This window comes from Malaclemys terrapin, chromosome 6, assembly GCF_027887155.1.
Source record: "Malaclemys terrapin pileata isolate rMalTer1 chromosome 6, rMalTer1.hap1, whole genome shotgun sequence".
In the NCBI taxonomy this organism is placed as follows: Eukaryota; Metazoa; Chordata; order Testudines; family Emydidae; genus Malaclemys; species Malaclemys terrapin.
In genome coordinates, this window is record NC_071510.1 from 34,868,409 (window position 1) to 34,890,875 (window position 22,467).

Sequence of the window (22,467 nt, forward strand, 5' to 3'; positions counted from 1 at the left end):
AAGAAGTACCAGCATGAAATAGGCATGATTCTCAACAGCTTCACTGCTGCCAACAGAATTCTGAATAGCATTGAGAAAATCAGTTCTCAGGAGTGAAACACACGTTGCAGCGCTCTGCTTTGTGAGAATGACATTGTTGGTCAGCATGTTTTCACTCTCTGTACGCATGTACTGGGAGTATCCCCAGGCCTTTCATACCCTCTGAAACCAAGGGCCAAACCTATTGCACCAAGGAAGTTCCAGGAATCCCCAGAGTTAGCAGAACTAGCCTCTGCCAGCTGAGCGGGGGGTGGGGCAGTCTCCTCACCCTTTTTGGAACTGTTCCACGAAGCTTGATAATATGGCAGCTGCACACTTTGGGAGCTCCAGGAGTTCTTGTGCCTATATGATGTTTCTTATGGGACAGTGCATCCCTCACCAATGCTGGGCTGTGGCTATGTGCTTTAGAGTTTAGCCTTCAAGTTAAGCCTTAATGACAAAAGGACAGAGCTGGACTTGTGAAAATTACCTGATATTAGTTTGAAGAGAATTGGAAATTATTCTTGTCTTTATAGCTCCAGAATAAAAATAATAAAAACAATTTTTCTTCTTTCTTTTTAGAATTAAAGGTGAGGGAAAGGAAAAAGTGATCTCCCCTCCCCCCATTTAGTCTAGTAATGGATCGTGCATTTTTCCTTAACAGTCAGGTCAGTGTCCTAATTTAGGCATTCTTGTAGCTGTCACTTTGTGCACCTTAATTGTGTCACAGATTCAGTAAGATGTGTATTAGTTTTATTTCACTGGATTTAGTAGCTACACTAGAAAGCTAAGCAGAGTTTATTATCTGCTCAAACATAGCCAGATTAAGTGCTGCTGTAAAAGGATTACTCTGCTTCAGAAAGCATTCACAAACTAACTCTATTCAGAGATATTTTTTTGAAGAAAGTGAGAAAAATCAGCTGACATGCTTTGATATGCATGAGTTCATGTGTATATATGTAATAGAGAGAGAGAGAGTATGCAGTAAGATTTGACTCATAAGTATGTGTAATGAATAAGGTTTTTGTAAATCAGATCTTACAAAGAAAAGTATACAGTTACTTAACTGACCATTCTTTTTTGTTTCTTATGAATACATTTGTTGGTTCACATGAATATTTCAAAATCATTCTGCCTTATATTCTGGAAACAGTTCACAGAAAACTGACTTTGAGGTTTCAAGTCACTTGTTTCATTATAATTTTTTGCATTCTAAGCTGTATTCATAGACTCCTATGAGCTATTTTTTTTGGAAGGAATCGCATATTTGCCAGAGTGTTTTTTTTTTTTTTTAGATGAGTCATTCTCGTGGAAAGTGATATTTTGTTATCTTTCATAATTTATTGATAGTGTTCTTAGATATATGTTTATAAATTATTAAACAATACAAAGTAGCTAAACAAAATCTTCTGACGAGTAGTGAAATGATATGTTTTCTAATCCAACACAGAAAATTGAATTTGAAGACCTGGATTGCAATAAAGTATACATTTTAAATAAGGGTATTTGGGAATTCACTTTAAAGGGATCCCATCAGGAATAGTGTGGGACCTGTGCCTTGGCTTACACACCTCCCCCTCCCCTTGCCTGGCAGCTGCGTGGTGTACACACCCTTCCCAGGCTTTTTGATAACATCTGCTTCAGTGTTGGGAACATTAAAGTCCCAGAGGTAACAGTTAAGATCTGTTTCCTATCCAAACAGTTACATACTTCTCTGTCTTAAGTTTAGAACTTCACTTTGTAGGTGCTCTAGCCTACTTTTTCAATAGAAGTACAAAAACAAAGATGTAGTTTTGGCATGGGACTGGAGGGTTCTGTTTCTGACTGTAACACAGGCTTCTATTTGACCTTGGACAAGTCACCTGATCTTTCTGTGTTCTAGGCCTTGTCTATACTTAAAATTTAGGTTGACGTAGGTATGGTGCTCAGGAGTATGAGAAATCCACACCCCAGAGCATCATAACAATGCTGATATAACCCCAGGAATGATGCAGCTAGGTCATTGGAAGAATAGTACTGTCACTTGGGGAGGTGCTGTTCCTACAGCATTGGAAAAATCCCTTCCATTGCTGTAGGGTGTGACTACACTACAGGTTATGTCAACATAGCTATGGTGCCATCGCTATGCCACTATAGTCCCTGCAGTGTACACATGGTCTTGGTTTCCTATTTGTATTATTGGGATAATAATACTTCCTGAACAAATCTGGTTCTTGTGAGGATTAATTTATTAATGCTAATAAAGCACTTTGATAAACTCGCATGGAAGACACTACAGAAGTGCAAAATATTTATAATATATAAATATATCTGTGGCATACACTCTAGCTTGAGCACCATTATCAGGCCAGTCATACAGATATACACGGGTAGAACACTCAGTCCTGTCTCCAGGCAGATCTCAATCATCTAATTCCTTAGTTCTTATATTCAAATTTATATGGACAAGATGAAAATGGTACCATGAATCTCTTAATGTGTACAGACTTTGTAAATATGACCTTTCATAATACTGTTGGAGAAGTGGAAGAAACTTATTGCATCAAACAGTATGACTCATTGTGCCAAAGGTATTCTTGACATCCAGTTGCACCTTCTACATCTTATGACAATCCTCCTTCTGCTGAGCCCCCTGAATGATCTGATAAATTATTACAATGCACTTTGAACATCCTAGCTCTCTAGAAACCCAATCCGTGTGTGTGTGTGTGTGTGCGTGTGCGTGTGTGTGTGTGTGTGTGACCGAGAGTGAGTGTTTATATTCTGCCACTGGGAAGAAAAAAAAAAAAAGAGAGGATACGTTTGCCTTTTCTCTCTAGCTAGATTTTTACAAGCTGAGAGGCTCTAAAAGAGTTCTTCTGGCTTAAGGATATTCTTAAAAACAACCTTATAATTGCAATCAAGTATTTTTCATTTTATCTTGTCACACTTCTCCATTGCTTCCACAGCTCTTTCCTCGTACAAGTTAATCTCTCTTTTGTACTTTCTGGGGTTTCCACACTTCTCTGTGCATTAATTAGGCAACTATCCACAACAGTGTTTTTCTGAATGTTTATTGGATGCCTACTCTACAATCTATAGTAATTTTGCAGGTAGAAAATTTTGTGTAGTACTTTCAAGCTGTATTCAGTCGACGGGGGATACTGGAAGCCACTCCGTCACTTTCTCATTCTCCCCTTCCAGAATACAGTATTTCTTCTCATGACTGGCTCCACACCAAACCAAGCTGCTGCAGTTTCTTGATTCATAATCAGCTTCTGTGAATGGTGACTGACCATTTAATTAGAGTAATACCGTAATATATTCCTAGAGTGGTCTTTTCTCATTGAGAATCCCTTTTTCATCATTTTCCACTTATCTATTTTAGATCATTATAAAGCCTCACCCAACAAAATCATGACATTTTTGTTGAAAAAAGGATACAATTTAAGAAACATACAGAGTGTGGAGTATAGTTTAACCTATTAACAAAGATATTTTTGATATTAGTTTAGAAAATTATTTTGCTCTCTGAGAAATGGACAACATTCAGTATGATTTTACTTTGAAAATGGTTTTCTTGTTATTTCAGTTAGAAACAAGTTTAAATCAGAGGACACGAGAGCTTATGCCACTTTTTCATTCAGTTACTGTATACTGCCCCATGAGCAAAAATGTTTAGGTACAGCAATGGGGAAGCTATTGGACAAGTAAACCTTCTCTTACTAGCGAGGTTCTCTAATCTCAAGTCTTTTTCAAGTAATAAAGCCAAGTTTTCATTAGCTAAAACACAGGGGGGTACGGGTGGAGTTTGAGAGCTGTTTGCCGGGGTGAGAAGAGGAAGAAGGGGGCGCTGATCATACGGACATTTTTAACTGCACTATCTACTACCTGTTAAAACTGAATAATGTGTCTAGTTTCCCCCCCTAGGTTTCTTATCAGTAAAAAGATAGTACCACTTCGTTATTCCAGTTTTGTATTTCTACCAGTGTAAGACAGGAGTAATGCAGCAAACTGGGCTTGATATTTGTGTAGGCTATTATTGCCACACAAAAACTTTGTGCTCTCAGTAAGAGTTGCCAGAGGAAAGTGCACATCTGTGGACCTGTTTTCCTGACCAGAGCCCTCAGTTTTGTACAGAAACAGGATGAATAGGGAAAGGCCAGTGTCCTGCCCTTCTGCAATTGTAAGCTGGTAGTGAGGGGTATACCTACTTGGACCCGTATCCTGCACAGACTTAAGCACATGATTAACTTTACTTATTGAGAGTACAGTTCTGTTGAAATTACTGGGTTTACTTACAGTGTGTAGAGCTACACATGTGCACAAATGTTTGCAGAATCAGGGCCTTGATCTAATGACTATTCACCATTCACTGCAAAATCTTTAAATCCCTGTCAAGGTAATTTTGAGCATTCAGTTTGATGGTGTGCATGTCAGCATGTGTTCCACTTACTCTTTAAGCGGCCAGATTCTGCCACCCTTATTGAAGTTGAATAGTACCTTGTTCCACAGATAGTCCTACTGAAGTCAATGTACCCATTCATTGTGAGTAAACTCTCGCTTTAAATGACATCATAATTTTCAAATTAGGTTTTCCCACCATGATGATAATTTCAAATTGGGCGTGAGAGTGAAGGGGAGCTGAGCTGAAAAGCACTGCATGCACACCTCTTTATCCCTTTCTTTTCACCCTTTCAGATATCTGTAAATACATTAAGCATTCTGTTGATTACCTGAAACACTGCTTATCCAATTTTAGTGATTTGTCTCGCAAACATTCACTACTGGGGTTAGCACTTACTCCTGCAAGTAGTCACATTCATAGAATCATAGATTAGGATTGGAAGAGACCGCAGGAGGTCATCTAGTCCAACCCCCTGCTCAAAGCAGGACCAACACCAACTAAATCATCCCAGCCAGGGCTTTGTCAAGCCGGGCCTTAAAAACCTCTAAGGATGGAGATTCCACCACCTCCCTAGGTAACCCATTCCAGTGCGTCACCACCCTCCTAGTGAAATAGTGTTTCCTAATATCCAACCTAGACCTCTCCCACTGCAACTTGAGACCACTGCTTCTTGTTCCGTCATCTGCCACCACTGAGAACAGCCGAGCTCCATCCTCTTTGGAACCCCCCTTCAGGTGTTGAAGGCTGCAATCAAATCACTCTTCTCTTCTACAGACTAAACAAGCCCAGTTCCCTCAGCCTCTCCATGTAAATTGTGTGCCTCAGCACCCTGATCATTTTTGTTGTCCTCTGCTGGACTCTCTCCAATTTGTCCATATCCTTTCTGTAGAGGGGGCCCCAAAACTGGACGCAATACTCCAGATGTGGCCTCACCAGTGCCGAAATAGAGGGGAATAATCACTTCCCTCTATCTGCTGGCAATGCTCCTACTAATGCAACCCAATATGCTGTTAGCCTTCTTGGCAACAAGGGCACACTGCTGACTCCTATCCCGCTTCTCATCTGCTGTAATCCCCAGGTCCTTTTCTGCAGAACTGCTGCTTAGCCAGTCAGTCCCCAGCCTGTAGCGGTGCATGGGATTCTTCTGTCCTAAATGCAGGACTCTGCACTTGCCCTTGTTGAACCTCATCAGATTTCTTTTGGCCCAATCTGCCAATTTGTCTAGGTCACTCTGGACCTTATCCTCCAGCATATCTACCTCTCCCCCCAGCTTAGTGTCATCTGTGAACTTGGTAAGGGTGCAATCCATCCCATTATCCAGATTATTAATAAAGATGATGTTGAAAAAACCAGTCCCAGGACCAACCCCTGGGGCACTCCGTTTGATACTGGCTGCCAACTAGACATTGAGCTGTTGATCACTACCCATTGAGTCTAACAATCTAGCCAGCTTTCTATCCACCCTATAGTCCTTTCATCCAATCCATACTTTAACTTGCTGGCAAGAATACTGTGGTAGACCGTATCAAAAGTTTTGGTAAAGTCAAGATATATCACATCCATTGCTTTCCCCATATCCACAGAGCCAGTTATCTCCTCATAGAAGGCCATCAGGTTGGTCAGGCATGACTTGCCCTTGGTGAATCCATGTTGACTGTTCCTGATCACCTTCCTCTCCTCCAAGTGCTTCAAAATGGTTTCCTTGAGGCCCTGCTCCATGGTTTTTCTAGGGACTGAGATGAGGCTGACCAGTCTGTAGTCATTCACCTAAGTACTGCTCTGTTTTGTAGGAGTGGGGCCTGAGTCAGTGTCTCCCATAATATTCAGATGATCAGAGTTGTACTCTATATTTTTTCATTCACTTTCATTAGAATTTGCACAATGCAATGCAAGTACCCTAAATTCCTAATCTCACCACAGAGGACTTTCTCTTAAAACAGTAAATGTACAATTCAATAGATGTAGTAGAAAATGAACAATATTTATCATTCATTTAAAGCTTTATTTTTGTTCATATATATTTAAAAATGCCTATTACAACATTTCTGGGTGCAGCTTTTTTTTAAAAAACATGAAAACAGGATAAGAATCCAAAATAGAAAAGCTTTTTCAACTGAACCAGCTTCAGTACAAATCATCCAGTAGAACACCACCATATCTCAGTCAACAACCTTCAGCCCTTCCCCTCAGTAAGGGCCTGATACAAAGACCATTGAAGTTCATGGAAAGACTTCCCTTTATTTCACTAAAATTTTGGATCAGACCCTCAAAGACCAGGAAAATGGAAGACCCTTGTAGAGCTCTATAAGTCTGCAGACTAAATAAGCCCAGTTCCCTCAGCCTCTCCTTGTAAGTCATGTGCCCCAGCCCCCTGATCATTTTTGTTACCCTCCGCTGGACTCTCTCCAATTTGTCTGCATCCTTTCTGTAGTAGGGGCCCCAAAACTGGACACAGTACTCCAGATGTGGCCTCAACAGTGCCAAATAGAGGGGAATAATCACTTCCCTTGATCTGCTGGCAGAGCTCCTACTAATGCAGCCCAATATGCTGTTAGCGTTCTTGGTGACAAGGGCACACTGCTGACTCATATCCAGCTTCTCGTCCACTGTAATCCCCACGTCCTTTTTTGCAGAACTGATCATGGGACTCTCTGAGCTCCACTAGGCTTCTTGACCTGGGCTGCTCCTCCATTGGGCTTGAATGTGCCCACAGGCTTGGCTCCTTGGGAGGATGCAAAAGGGTGGGGACAAGTCACAAATGCATTAGAAGGGAATATCTCTCATCATAAATTGTGGGTACCTGTGATTCTTCCTCCTTTTTCACATGAGGATTAAATAGTTAACAATGTGATGTTTAAATTACCGTCATTGGACATATGAACTAACGCCTCACCTGAGATGAATGGGACAGTCCACACCTCTTAGAGTTATTGTTCCAAGTTCTCTTCAGACTTATCTCTGCATTGGTGACACCTGTCATATTTTGAGAGACAATACTCTGTTTTAAAATGAAAGCTGAGATTCTGGAGAAGATAGCAGCAGCTTCAGAGAGGTGCAGGTCAGTGTATGGTCATGTACCGACTGAGTCCTGCATGTGAACAGAGTTTAGGCCCTTGGGGGCTTACAGAGAGCTTGACCTAGTTAAATCAATGCTGCAGGGGGGTGGCCAGTGTGGAATCTGCTCTAGGGCAGCTTTGCTCTGCCACACTCCTGCTTTCCTCCTTTGACACAACCCTGCCTCCCATTATGTCTGGCCTCAAGTATTCATGGCAGCAGAGTCAGTGCAGGAGATACCACCAGTGTTGCTCTTACCAACTTTCTTTCTACACAGGGGAATTCTCCAGTTGCTCTAAATTAATTTGGCTGAGTTGAGAATCCAGCCCTATACTAGTATTAATTTTTACTATTTATTACATTGATAAGTATGAATTCAGGCTTCTAAGGCTACGTTAAATTTCTTAACTTTGCTCTTTAGTGAATAAGGAGATACTATGGGAAGGCACAATGGGTATGAGTTTTGGCCAGTTTACCAGTCTTCCCATAATGCTAAGTATCTATGTTAAAAGGCCAAGGATAAGAAGTCTAGGTTTCATAATGGTATAATAAGAATAAATTTAAACCCCTTACCCTACCTGGAATTAATGCTATAATTGTTTATGTAACTTGGTTTAGCTAAGCCTGGTGATTCACTGTTTCCAATTTTTCTTGTTTTGTTACCAGTGATTTTAGTTTTTGGGGAAATATCCAAACAAACTCCACAAGGCTACACGTTTGTATCAGCTTTATTTTATCCAGTTTTCCTTTCTCATGAACAAGGATCTTTTATAGAAGAATCTGACTTCACATTGAAAAAATGCCATACTAGAAGCTTTCTCTTTCTGAGCGCCTCTTGTCATCAACAATGTAAGACACCACGTTTCTTTTTCCTTGCTCATAGCAATCCAGGAGTGTAGTGGGGTGGTTACCCCGCTCTTGCCTGAGAGGTTTAAAACAGCCCTGGCAGAGGGCTGGGGCAAAGGGAAAAGCTACTGGGCTGATTGGGGAAGTAGCCACAGCTGGACCACGCCCCAATCAGGCCCCAGCTGGCCCTATATAAGAGGCAGGGAGCCAGGCACTCAACAGTCTCTCTCTGCCCTCAGAGAGAGAAGGGCCTGGCTGCAGGGAACTAGACACAGAGTACCTGGGTGAAGCAGGGCTGGGGAGAGGCTGGGGAGCTCCAGCCTGGATACCCCCAGGCTGTGGCCTGGCAGAAGGCCAAGGGGTACTGGGGGTTGCAGAGGGCAGCCCAGGGCTAGGCCAAGGCAGCAGGTCCAAACCCAACCTTACCTGTTATGAGTGGCCTATACTGCAGTCTGCTCCAGGGAGCGGGGGCTAGTTGGTGACTGGCAGTGGCCTTATTCTGAGGTGAGGTAGGGATAGTGGATGGGGGTTCCCCAGGGAGGAGCGACCTTAGTACTGAGGGGTGTACTGCCAGGTGGCAGCACCCCAGATAAAAGGGCACTGGGGTCTGGGAGGGACATGGGGCCAGAGGACAGGCGGATCACCGGCCTGCAGGGGGCGCTCCAGGATGCTGGAAGAGCTAATTCCCGAGACGACCAGCAGGAGGCACCACAGGGGTGAGTCCGCTCCTCTTACAAGGAGAAATCGTTAATCGCAATAGTGTATAAATCCCTGTGCACTGTGCTAAAAAAGGGGCCTTTTTGTTTCATAATAAACTTCATGGAATCACAACGCTTCCTCAGCTCTCGTCCCCTAGTGCCCCTCCTCTACTTGCGCTACATTGATGACATCTTCATCATATGGACCCACGGAAAGGAGGCCCTTGAAGAATTCCACCTGGACTTCAACAATTTCCACCCCACCATCAACCTCAGCCTGGACCAGTCCACACAAGAGATCCACTTCCTGGACACTACAGTACAAATAAGTGATGGTCACATAAACACCACCCTATACCGGAAACCTACTGACCGCTATACGTACCTACATGCCTCCAGCTTCCATCCAAGACACATCACACGATCCATTGTCTACAGCCAAGCCCTAAGATACAACCGAATTTGCTCCAACCCCTCAGACAGAGACAAACACCTACAAGATCTTTATCAAGCATTCGTAAAACTACAATACCCACCTGGGGAAGTGAGGAAACAGATTGACAGAGCAAGACTGGTACCCAGAAATCACCTACTACAGGACAGGCCCAACAAGGACAATAACAGAACACCACTGGCCATCACATACAGCCCCCAGCTAAAACCTCTCCAGCGCGTTATCCACGATCTACAACCTATCCTGGAAAATGATCCCTCACTCTCACAGACCTTGGGAGGCAGGCCAGTCCTCGCTTACAGACAACCCCCCAACCTGAAGCAAATACTCACCAGCAACTACACACCACACCACAGAAACACCAACCCAGGAACCTATCCCTGTAGCAAACCTCATTGCCTACTCTGTCCCCATATCTACTCTGGCAACAGCATCAGAGGACCCAACCACATCAGCCACACCATCAGGGGCTCATTCACCTGCACATCCACTAATGTCATATATGCCATCATGTGCCAGCAATGCCCCTCTGCCATGTACATTGGCCAAACCGGACAGTCCCTCCGCAAAAGAATAAATGGACACAAATCGGACATCAGGAATGGTAACATACACAAGCCAGTAAGTGAACACTTCAATCTCCCTGGTCATTCTATTACAGATTTAAAAGTCACTGTCATTGAACAAAAAAACTTCAGAAACAGACTTCAAAGAGAAACAGCAGAACTAAAATTCATTTGCAAATTCAACACCATTAATCTGGGCTTGAATAGGGATTGGGAGTGACTGGCTCACTACAGAAGCAGCTTTTCCTCTCCTGGAATTGACACCTCCTCATCTATTATTGGGAGTGGACTACATCCACCCCGATTGAATTGGCCCTGTCAACACTGGTTCTCCACTTGTGAAGTAACTCCCTGCTCTCCATGTGTCAGTATATAATGCCTGCATCTGTAGCTTTCACTCTATGCATCCGAAGAAGTGAGGTTTTTACTCACGAAAGCTTATGCCCAAATAAATCTGTTAGTCTTTAAGGTGCCACCAGACTCCTTGTTGTTTTTGTAGATACAGACTAACACGGCTACCCCCTGATAGTTGAATCATGTATATGTATGTCCTGTGTTAACAGATTTAGTGATTTCTTCTCTTTTCTTGGAACTCCTTAATATTCCCATCAGAGTCCTGTGGATTTCCATTTTTACCCCTTTACGTGCACGCTCCGACCCTTCTCAGTCTGTATTGCAGTCATCATCCTTCCAGCCATGAAAGATTTGACAGACTCTATTCTCTTCAAAGCTCATTAAAGCTGCTCCTTGAATGGCCAGAAGACAGCTCTGTGGCACAAGGTGGGGCAGTTCTTCTTGAGGGCACTCTCTGCTGATTTGGGAAATGAGAGAGGAGGATTGGAAGCAGCCCAGATGTTCCTCATGAGCAGGGAGTACTACCAGCAAGGCCAGTTTTGTGCATCTGTGGTAAATTCATATAGTGTCTGATCCTACTTCCTTTGAATCCCACTTTAAAGATGGGGCATTGAGGCACAAAGGGAGTAAATTCATTGCCCGAGGACACACAGGAAGTCTGTGGCAGAGCTGAGAACAGAGTCCCAGTCTAGTGCCTTAGCCACAAAACCATCCTTCTTTGAAAACTACTTTGAGATTGATGGATGTGCAATATAATGATCATGACTAGATATGAGAGGAAACCCCAGCACATCATCACCCAATTAAAGACCTCTCTGGGGAATGGTGCACAAATAGATCCACAAAGTTGGACAAGGTATAAACTCCTTAAGCCTTAGACCCATCTGTTTACTTACATATTTGAATACCTATATACTGTAATTTCCATAACCTCATTTTGAAATTGCATATCACCTGAAATACTGTCCTGTTTAATCTAGTGAAAATTGCATGGTTAGCAAACTGAACATAATCTGTTTCCAGCTGTATAGGTTTCATTGCTATCCGAACTCTCAACAAAGAAAAATGAGAGCTAAAAGCTTCACCAATCAAAACCAAGCAAAATAATAATATTGTAAATGTATGTATTCTTCTGCCTGTATTTATGCTTAGGTTACTGTATAGTCAATCTAAAGGAAGGCAATTTCTCTTTTAGGGTAGCTCCACCTTTACCAGATGTGTCAATTGCTTTGTTCTTTTTAAAAGATTTAGTTAGGCTTGATCCAAGTGTTTTCTCAATGCATTTGCTTCTAGCAGAATTGTTGAATAAGAACTAATAACTGCTAATGAACATGCAATATAGATTAAATGAAAAGGTGTGTGCCTTGCAGCATTGGCCTTAGGCAGACATTTGTACTGCACTACCATGTATTTTGTATGTGCTACACATTTTGCAGAAAAGCTGTTAGAAATCTTGTATTGTTTTTAAAAATGACTTTTTGGTATGGTATTTTATTTCTCCCCACCTATAAAGCCAAGTGTCTTAGTTACCATGAATCCACTGTATAGGCCTCAGAGAGAGAGAAAAATATATAATTAGAACCCCTTAACAATTACCTAAGAGAGTTTTTCAATGTTATAATTCTGTGATTTTTCAGGTCTAATATTTCGTAACCTCCCATCCAAGTGATGTGTTTCCCCTTTGGAAAGTATTTCCAAAAGTATTAAAAGGTTGACTTGTTTGTTTCACTCCTAACCTTGATTTCTGTATTAAGATTTTTTTCGTTACTGTAGAAATATGTCTGCTGAGGGGTCAAAAATGAGGTTTGCATGCATCACTACCTTTTTGAGGTTGTGGATGGAGGGAAACTTTTGCATTAGTAATTTGTTTTTTTCAATGCAGAACATTTGAGACCCGTAGTACTGTGTATCTCTTTTCTTTTCTTTTCTTTTCTTTTCTTTTCTTTTCTTTTCTTTTCTTTTCTTTTCTTTTCTTTTCAAAAAAGTGAATTATTTTAACTGCTGTTGAAAAATGTACCTGAAAAAGAAAATATTCAGAAACGAGCATTTTTATCTCAAGTTTCCATGGGGCCTGATTAAGGAAGGGGAAGGGATGGGACGGACATCATGTACAGTTTTTCTTGCCCTATTTAATTTTTTATACAAAGAACATGTATATTAAGCTATAAAGCTTATTTTCTTTAAGGTAACACAGTAACCAGTATAGAAGGACCACACACACACATATATACATATATACATATATACATATATATAGTTTTGTGTGTGTTTAGTTCATTACAAAAAATAGTTATGCCAAAAGTCCCTCTGCAAAGCTCTAGCTCTGATATTATTTTGGGATGGACACTGATTTCCAGTCTCCTGTATTTGATTCCCAAGTCACTGGTAATATAGGTAAGCATTACAGCATGTGTGTGTTATCCATGGACTCACTCTTCTTCCTGGTGGTAGGAGAGGCTTTTTTTTTTTTTTTTTTTTGTCTAAATCCCTTTCTAGGAGTTAAAGTTACATACAGCACAGTAAACAGTTCTGATAGAAAGTAAAATATTTGTTTTGAGATTTCTAAGGCATACTTTTAGTTCATTCAGTTTGGTCTTAGGTTTGAGCTTGTGCATTAAACCTTCCTTAGTGTAGTTTAATATTTTCATTGTAGCTTCTACATAAGGTGGCTGTTCATAGTATTTAATAGTGCAGAGTGCTCATGACTGTCTAGTTTTAATACTGCAAAGGTATTTCATGTTATGCTAGTCCAAAAGAAAAGGGGTACGAAAAATAGAACATTTGCTCCATACTGATTAAGACAATATGTCTTTTGTCTGGAAGTCTGTGGTAGAATTACATCTGCTAATGGTTTTTATTAACGGACTCTTTTTTCCTCTAAATTTTAAGTGATGACCTTTCACTTCTTGGGGATGAAATTGCTGCAGAGGCAGCACATTCAGCCCTTTTAGGAGTTATCCTGAAATCCTCCAAAGAAAATCTCATCTTCTTTTCTCTGGAAGGTTTGATGGTTAGTTGGTAGCCATGACAAAGGGCATGATGGGGGTAAGAAGAGGGACTTCGGGGATGAGAACCATTCAAGGGAAAATTAATTGTCATTTCATAAAGATATTTGTGTAAAAGCAGGACAACATTAGTTACATAAAACTGCCAAACACAAAGAGGTATTTCCTCATTTTTCTACCTGAGGAATGATCATAGGTACCAAATGTCTTAATAAGAAAGGCTTGTCTTTGCAAACTAGATGACTATTTGTCTTTTATAAAGCTCCACTAGTGTGCTTGGTGCTGTACAGACAGAAGACAATGGTGGACTCAATTCTCTTTTCATGTGAACTGATTTTATCCTGGCCTAATTTCTTCAATAGAATTATACCTGATTTACACAGAAATGAGAAAAGAATTGGAGCCAGGGTCTCAGCTCCAAGAGTTTACAATCAAGATCTGTCAAGGGTGTATTTCACCTTCTATTATTGTTGGTTTGTATTTATAAAGCATCCTAAGTGTATATGGTTGTGAGAACAGTCAGGTTCTAGGACCCTGCATAAAGATGCAGAGCTATTTTTGCTGATGCACCTAAACCAGGTAGTTCCTGTAATCTCCAATCCAGCAATAAACGAAAGGTGTGAGCCTTCCACTGCTTCAAAATAAAGTGAGGGAAGGTACAGAAAGAAACCTCAGGAACAGGCAAATGCAGGAGAAAACAGGCAAGCGCAAGAGAGGTTTCTTATGTTGTTTACGGTTAATAATGAAGGCCAATACCAGGAATGGGGTGATTTTGTACCCCATTCAGCACATGTGCTGATGAGGGCCTTCCGCCTACCCCCAATGGCACTTTACTAGGGTTGCCAACCCTCCAGGATTGACCTGGAATCTCCAGGAATTTAAGATTAATCTGTAATTAAAGATTTTGTCATGTGAGGAAACCTCCAGGAATACATCCAACCAAAATGTATTTGGGTTTGTTTAGTGTGGAAAAGAGAAGACTGAGAGGGAACATAATAGCAGTTTTCAGGTATCTAAAAGGGTGTCATAAGGAGGAGGGAGAAAACTTGTTCACCTTAGCCTCTAAGGATTGAACAAGAAGCAATGGGCTTAAACTGCAGCAAGGGAGGTCTAGGTTGGACATTAGGAAAAAGTTCCTAACTTGTCAGGGAGGTTGTGGAATCTCCATCTCTGGAGATATTTAAGAGTAGGTTAGATAAATGTCTATCAGGATGGTCTAGACAGTATTTGGTCCTGCCATGTGGCCAGGGGACTGGACTCGATGACCTCTCAAGGTCCCTTCGAGTCCTAGAATCTATGAATCTATAAAATTGGCAACCCTACACTTTACACATGTGTAAATTCAGTCACTGCTCCAAAATGTGTTGTCAAGCTCTTATAATCAAACTCTTTTCCACATAAAAGAAATCTAGACATATTTTACGTGGAAATATCTACCTGAATTCTTGAACCCTGTTTGTGGTCAATGTTACCCTGAATGCACAAGGAATTTTTAAGCATGTAATTCCCCCATGTGTAAACAGGAGATAAGAGCCATCTGTGTCCTTAAAAGATTCCACCAGTGAGTAGTTTTGCTGTATTCCATTCAATGCTGCAGAGAAAACCTGGTGGAAGTCTCTCATTACATTTCCCCCCCCACACGTCCACATAAAAATGTAAATAAAAATGGCTTTAAATAATTTTTGAACAGCTGCTTTCGTTGCTGGGTTAAATAATTTGTAGCAATTATGTTTAAAGACTTTGTTCCCACTTCAAAAGAATGCACAATAATATACAGGAACAGAAAAAAGAACGCGCTAGCACATCTGCCACTTTGTGAGAGTCACTGGGGCTCTGATCTTTCAAACATTTACACATGTGTTTAAGTTTAAACACATTAGTACATTAGTAGTCTCATTGGCTTCAATGGGACTACTCGTGAGTAATAGTTAATTGAAGTAGCAGTTAAAAAACAAATGTGTCAGTTTAAATAAAACTCCTAAAATTCATGTTGACAGTATAACCTCAACTCTCACTGTTCTCTTCCTTTTGGAGGGAAGTGGAAGGAGGGAGCAACAGATGGAAGAAATCCCAGAAAATCAGCTGCCATTTTTCTTTTTTTCTAGTACCTAATCTTTCCATCACTTGAAAAAATTTTTTTATATAAAACTACTAATAAAAGTTGTACAGTTGAAGACAAAAACTTCAAAAATAAGAGTGCAGTTTAAGCTCCTATAATTAAGGCCAATCTTGGTTTCAAATTTTACCCCAAAATCCAGTAAGCTGTGCGTGCTATACCATGTAGGCTGATTTGAATTTGAGTTCTCATTTTCTTGGTCCAGCAGGAGCTTGGGTGCTGTGTGAGATAGCCTCCTAGCATTGAAGGGTAATGGGGATCAAGGATGTATTTACACTCCTAAAAGTATTTAAATTATATCTATCATATTCTGTATGAATAAAATATGCCCTATCAGTGGGACACATTTTGTTTAATGCCTACTTTGGAATCAGTAGACTATAGTAAGCCTTCTAGTAAAAGTTCAAAAATTGCATCCGTAAGTTTATATGGATAGACATTTGTGTAATGGAAAACTGCAGTGTATGTGTGTGTTTGTGCACATACACTTCATTTCAATAATCCACTTCATAAACCTCATGGTCTTTCCCCCCCTCTCCTTGCTATCTCTTTGTGAGCAGTTTGTCAATGTGCACTGTCATCTCCAGATTTAACTCTCGTTAAACACATTTTAAAAGCAAATATTCTAAAGCTGCTTTCAAATGTATATTGGATAAAAAAGATTTTTTTTTATTGAACCATCCCATCAGATTGAAATGGACAGTATTGTACGGTCAAAACAAATTCCCATGGGATCTGAGGCTCTGATGTATGAAAAGATTAGGGTTCAAGAGAATCTGGCTTTCCATCTTTGAATGTCATGAGAGAGGGCTGAGAGGGTTCTCTGAAGCTCATTGCCCCTCACTGGTCCAACATACCAAGAGTTTGCCGACCTTTCTAATACTCTGCAAGGCCTGTCTATTCCCACAGAGGTTGTTCTGAAGGGATTTATGGTCCTTTTATGTGGGGGAAAGTTAGGCATTGTGCCACTTAGTAAAACTTTTTGTTTTCAAAATATTGTGCTTGAGTAAGAATGTTTTGATTTAATGTATTATTACAAATTGAAATAGATAAAAGTAAATATAGAAAAGAGGAAAATGAATGAGGACACCAGTAATGAAGATAAGGGGGGACAGACTGCAGAATAGATGAGTGTACCAATGTGGAAGAGGAGGAGCCTGGTGGCATGATACCCACAACTCCATGTGCCTCTCTGGAAGGAGGGGGAGAGAGTATTTCTTTAAGTCAAATTTGCTGTTCTTAGTGGGGTAGAATTTTATGGGGAATTCGTTTTATTGTTCTCAGTGTAAGGAACTGTGGCCTTGTGAGCAATACTAATGAGGTTCTATTCTCTGTTCTGCAAGAGGTTTCCTGTATGACCTTGGGGAAGTCATTTAATTTCTCCTGGGCTCTGTTTCCCCATCTGTAAAATAGGGATAATTATACTTCTCTTCCCCAGAGAAGTGTTGTGAGAGTAATTTAATTAATGTTTGTGAAGTGCTTGGATACCACAGTAATGAGCACCATGGAAAAGACTTTATTGATTCACCTACACATTAATAAGTGTAAATAATAAAACAATTTGTCTTTTAATTGTTGGAATAATAAGAATATTAACATGCTTGCCTGGGCCACATCTGCCAGAGATAAAGGTGAGGATAAAATGTTTTTATTTTCTGTCTGTTCTAAAACACAGCCCTTTCTTCTGAGAAAACAAGTAAAATAGCTTCTGTTGACCCTCCTGGTGTGCTCAGCCAATCACAGACACAGAAAAATGCCCGGTGACCTTTCCCAGCAAATACATATATTGCCCCCCGTCACCGTAATATCTTGAGTTTTTTCCATTTGAAATCACCCTGTTCTTGCTGTGCAGTTTACATATGCTAAACATTTTGTACTAATTTAAATAACTATAAATATATGCTCAAAAGGTCATTGGTAGATTTGTCATGGATCCACAGGATTGATGGGACACCCCCAGCTTTGGAACAGTATCTGGAGAAACCCCTTTGATGTGCCAGACCCTAAGGGGACTCTCTCTTCCTTTAGTGTAGGCCATGTGACCTCACCACCTCTGTGAGACTGAATCTCTGGGCTTCAGCACTCCTGCTTCACTCTGTGAGTGCTGTTCAGCAAGGCCAACTGAGATACTCTCCTGGTTAGAGACTTGTACACTTTTGGAGGTAAATGCACCTCACCAAGCATTTAAAGTAACACTTAACCAGCGTTTTCCAAATGGTAGGGTTTATTAGCCAACTGGGACACAGCACTGAAGGCTTTAGGTTTTCATAGAGTAAAGAAGGTTAAAGAACAGTCCATTCTAGTCAGTCCAGAGCAATCCACCAAGCCAAGCTGTGGTGAACTCCGTTTCCAGGCTCTCTGCTTCTCTTTCTCTCTGACTTCTTCCTTCCTTAGTCGGGTTCCCAGGTGAGAGAGCTCTCAAGCTTCTTCCAGAGCCAATGTATCCCTGATCTCATACTTTCCAGTCCTTTGTTCTTGAGTTGGGAGTCTCTGCTCAGCTTCTCTACTGAGAGTGTCAGTCTGAGTCATTGGAGCGTCTCTCTGGATGCCTGGTTGATCTGGGTTGGTTTTAGCCAATTCCTTAATGACTCTATTCATTCCACCTTGACAGAGAGGGCCAGCAGTTGATGCTCTAGAGGTTTTGGTGTATACATCTTTTAGTTGGTAACATTTGGAATCCTTCTCATATTATACTCTTACTTATTTTGGACCCAAAAAGGCAACTTTTTATTAATTAAGCATTACTTTAGTTGTGAGTGGATGCCTTCACTGTTTGGATATAGGATTGGCCTTTGTTTGTGTTGTCTGTAATTAAGAGTGATTGTTATTTATTAGTGGTTGAGTGCTGACAGGTTGCTCAGCTCTGTACAGAATAAGTTGCTTAATTCGTGCAACAATTTCATGTTTGTGTTCTGTGAATATTTTGGTTTGACGATGTGTCCTTATTGGATGTCTTGCAGGTACGGGAGAAAGTGGCAAAAGCACATTCATCAAACAGATGAGAATCATCCATGGATCAGGATACTCTGACGAAGACAAAAGGGGTTTCACAAAACTCGTGTATCAGAATATATTTACAGCAATGCAAGCTATGATCAGAGCTATGGATACACTCAAAATCCCATACAAGTATGAACACAATAAGGTGAGATTTCTGTTTAAATATGCAGCTGAATGCTTTCCACTTTTATATACTAGGGTATGTTTGGAAAGGCTTTTAAACTCATACAGTTGCTTCCTGGTATTTAAGTTATGCTGTACTTAACGTTTTAGATGAAAACATCTTGCAGACCGCAGATTGTATGGAAGGTTGATGTGTAGGACCACATCCTGACTCCTGGCTCTCTTCCCTTTGCACTGCTCTGGCTGCACAAACGGGCCAGAGAGCATCCACCTGATATAGGGAGCGTTTTTGGGCTGACTGGGGGCATTGTCAGGAGCAGGGTGGAGTTTGATTGTCATGCTCTGAGATTGTTGGAACCATCTTCCCTCCTATTTTCCCACCCTTGGTTCTATGCAGAGCATGGCTCAGCCAGACCTGGAGATCTGCCCCATAATATTTAAAATACTGATAAAATAGGGTTTTATCTATAAGTAGGGCTAAATTGTTAAACAAGCTAAACTTGTTTGCATTTAAGAACGAGGAGTACTTGTGGCACCTTAGAAACTAACAAATTTATTTGAGCATAATCTTTCATGGGCTAAAGCCCACTTCATCAGATGCCTGCAGTGGAAAATACAGTAGGAAAATATATATACACAGAACATGAAAAAATAGGGGTTGCCATACCAACTCTTAACGAGATCAATTGATTAAGGTGGGCTATTAGCAGCGGGGGAGAGGAGAGGAACTATTGTAGTGATAATCAGGATGGACCACTTGAAACTTGTTTGCATATGTTACTTGAAAATGTTGTTTCAATGTTATATATCTTGGAAACTCAAACTAGTATCAAAATGGGTGTGAGTGCATGTATATGTGATTGCTATTAAGTCATGCTTATTGACGCAAACTGACAAGCAAACAAATTAAATTGAGGCTGATGACATCACTGAAACGCACAACATTTGTGCTTTATATGAAAAGGGAAAATCTATGTAAGCATTTGTCAGGTTTTATATAGCTAAACCTGAGTTCTTTCTGACCCTTTTTGTATTTACTTTTTAAAAGAAAAAGATATTTTAAAAATTTTAAACACTTCAATGAAAGGTAGTAAAACTTCCAGTATTCATCAGAACATAGGGGAGGTTTCATGCCTAGTGGTTAAAGAACAGGACTGGAACATAGAAGCTAGGGGTCAAATACATATATGCAGCTCCTGCTGACTTCCCCTGGAAGTTGCATAACCTGTATTTGAGAATTTGCCTCCTGGATTCTAATCCTGGTTTTGCTACTGGCTCACTATTTAACATTGAGCAAGTCTCTTAAGTAGAGAAGAGGTTTGTTTTCCAATAAGGAGAATAAAATTGGGATAACATTTGTTTACCTTTGCACAGATTTTTAAAGTATTTGAATGAAAAAGTATTATTTTTAAGGCATAAAATTGCTTATTCCTGTATTTTTCTTTTTAAAAAAACAAACTCCTGAATTTTATCTAATAGGATCTCTTTGTAGCTGCTGGGAATGTTGAAAAACCTTAGTGTTTTGCTGCTACAGCAAAGAATCAAGAGATTATTTGTAATATCCATAATCTCCCAGGGGTTTTGTTATCAAACTCTCTCACCTTTCAGTGAGAGTTTCTTTCTTGCAATGCTGGCTAGATACGGTCCTAATGATTCAATTATTTTTTCTCTGAAGTGTATGCTCTCCTCACTCTGACTCTTGTGAAGTCAGTTACTCTGTTTATTTAATCGTGCTGTACAAAAGTGAGATTAACTCTTACCAGTCACTCAGATATTCTTTTTCTGTAGTATTTGTTGTTTAAGTACCCAAAACGTCAAAGAGCAAGGAAATCCACAGACTAAACCTCTATTAACCAGAAACAACAGGATTTAGTAAAGTAGTGTTAAGGTGGACACCCACTGTGTTGAAGTATATGAGGTTTAATTATTAAAGGTGAACTGCAGATACAGCATCCAAAATATCATCGACTTCAGCAATAGGAGGTATTGAGCCTGTTGTGGCTTGCTAGTGTAGACAAGACCAAACTGTTTTTAATCCGAATTTGGAAACTCTGTTATAGTAAATCATAATCTCTACCTAAACTAGTTGTTTTCTTGTATGAGTTCTAGTTGGCTGAATATGTTATGTCAGGTGAGTTTCATGAAAAGCACATCAGAGCCTGTGTGTTGTTCATGATTATTGTACTTATCCTTATGTAAAATCTAGGTACTTTTAAGGGCTAGATTCTAATCCCCTTACTCTCCTGGAATAGCCACAAGTGGTTCCATTGACTTTGATGGGGCTATGTGTGAAGTAAGGCACTACCCAGCATGAATAAGAATATATGGATCTGATCCTAAATTTGTAGGGACAATGCACAATTTCCTTAAGGACTCTTTGCATATAAAAATATAAGTGAAATTACAGTTGTTTCAAAATCATGCCTAACTATTGAGGGACACGATCTACCAAATTTACATTTTGCAGAAAAGGTCACTTTAAAACAATGAACTCAGATCAGATTCCACTTTAAGTCTGCTGAAAACAAACTCGTTACCCTTGCATCCTAAAAAACACAGGAAGGGCACTTCCTATTAACTTGAATATCATATCAGGAAATCCTATCTCTAGAGAATTTCTTGAAGTTTGAGTAACAGCCTATTTTTAGCTCACCACTTGTTTTGCCCCCTCTGTTTTGAAAACTGCACAGCTTCCAATTCACAGTAACACTGATTGTGCTTAAAGATACGAGAATAGAATGGCCCTTGTTCATTAAATGCTACAGACTGTGGGTTTGATCTAGAGGGCATAGCAGGGGTATTTTCAGTCTCAAGGGTTTCTCCATCCTTTGTTCAGGAGGCTCAAAATCTAGGGATGTTTTGGACTTCTGACTGCTCCTGCAATATCAGGTGATGCTGGGTGGGGGGGAAGCTGGCTTTCCCTTCCCACCCCTGCAGTGTCCACCTAAATAGGCAATTGGGACCTTGTTATGATAATCTAGGCCCCTGTGACTTCTAGACTGGATAACTGTAATATGTTCTATGTCGGCCACTTGGAAGAGGCAGCTGATGTAGAACATGACTGCCTACCTATTAAGCAGTGCTAGCCACAGAATACATATTAGGTCATTTCTTCAGGAACTGCATAGACTTAACTGGTTCAATTAAAGAAGGTGATTCTGATCTTGGCTGTTTGTAAGTCAGGAAGTCAGCTGAGAGCCTCAAGCTAGGTATCTAGAATGAAATGTCTTAGAGCTTGTGGTAGGAGATTCTTTCATGCTAGGCTTTGACACCAGAATTCTTTCCCCCTGTTAGTCTGACAGAATTTGAGTTCTTTTGAGGTATAGGGTATTGGGTGCGGCTTGTTTCTTCACTCAGGATATTGCGTGACATGGGGAGTGGTGATTTACGGGTTGGCATTTAGTTTGTTTTTGTAGAAGGCTTATTGTTTTTCCTTTATATCTTGATACTAAAAGTTGAAGTAATTGTGGAGGTTTTTAAAGTTTCTAACAAGTCAAGATGCATGTACAATCAAGCTCTTTTTATAAATTAAAAATAAGCCTGAGTTTCACATGCAAAAATGCATAGGCAATTACCAGGATTACATACAGAAATAAGGTTTTTCATCCATACATGTCTCATCAGGAATCTAAATGGCAACATGTGCCTGAAAATCCAGTGTGAGCTACAACAGTAATCATTGCATATGCAGCTAGAAATGTTCAAGTTCACTCACATTTTTTACATTCAGAATGTAGGCCTGTCTGTCAGAAATTTGGCCATGTGTGTCTAGGCTCCTGTCAATAGTGCTGTCAGCTACAAAGTTCAGCATAGCATTATTAGCCATTATTCTCACCTCTAACTTCT

At 40.4% G+C, this 22,467-nt stretch overlaps 1 protein-coding gene across 1 annotated transcript in view; it reads left to right on the forward strand.

Moving 5' to 3' along the window:
* LOC128839549 (guanine nucleotide-binding protein G(q) subunit alpha) overlaps nt 1–22,467 on the forward strand; it is a 220,683-nt gene that overhangs the window by 41,903 nt on the left and 156,313 nt on the right. Inside the window, exon 2 of the mRNA XM_054032623.1 lies at nt 18,459–18,643. Coding sequence (XP_053888598.1) covers nt 18,459–18,643 — 185 coding nt within the window. The remainder of the gene's footprint in view (nt 1–18,458; nt 18,644–22,467) is intronic.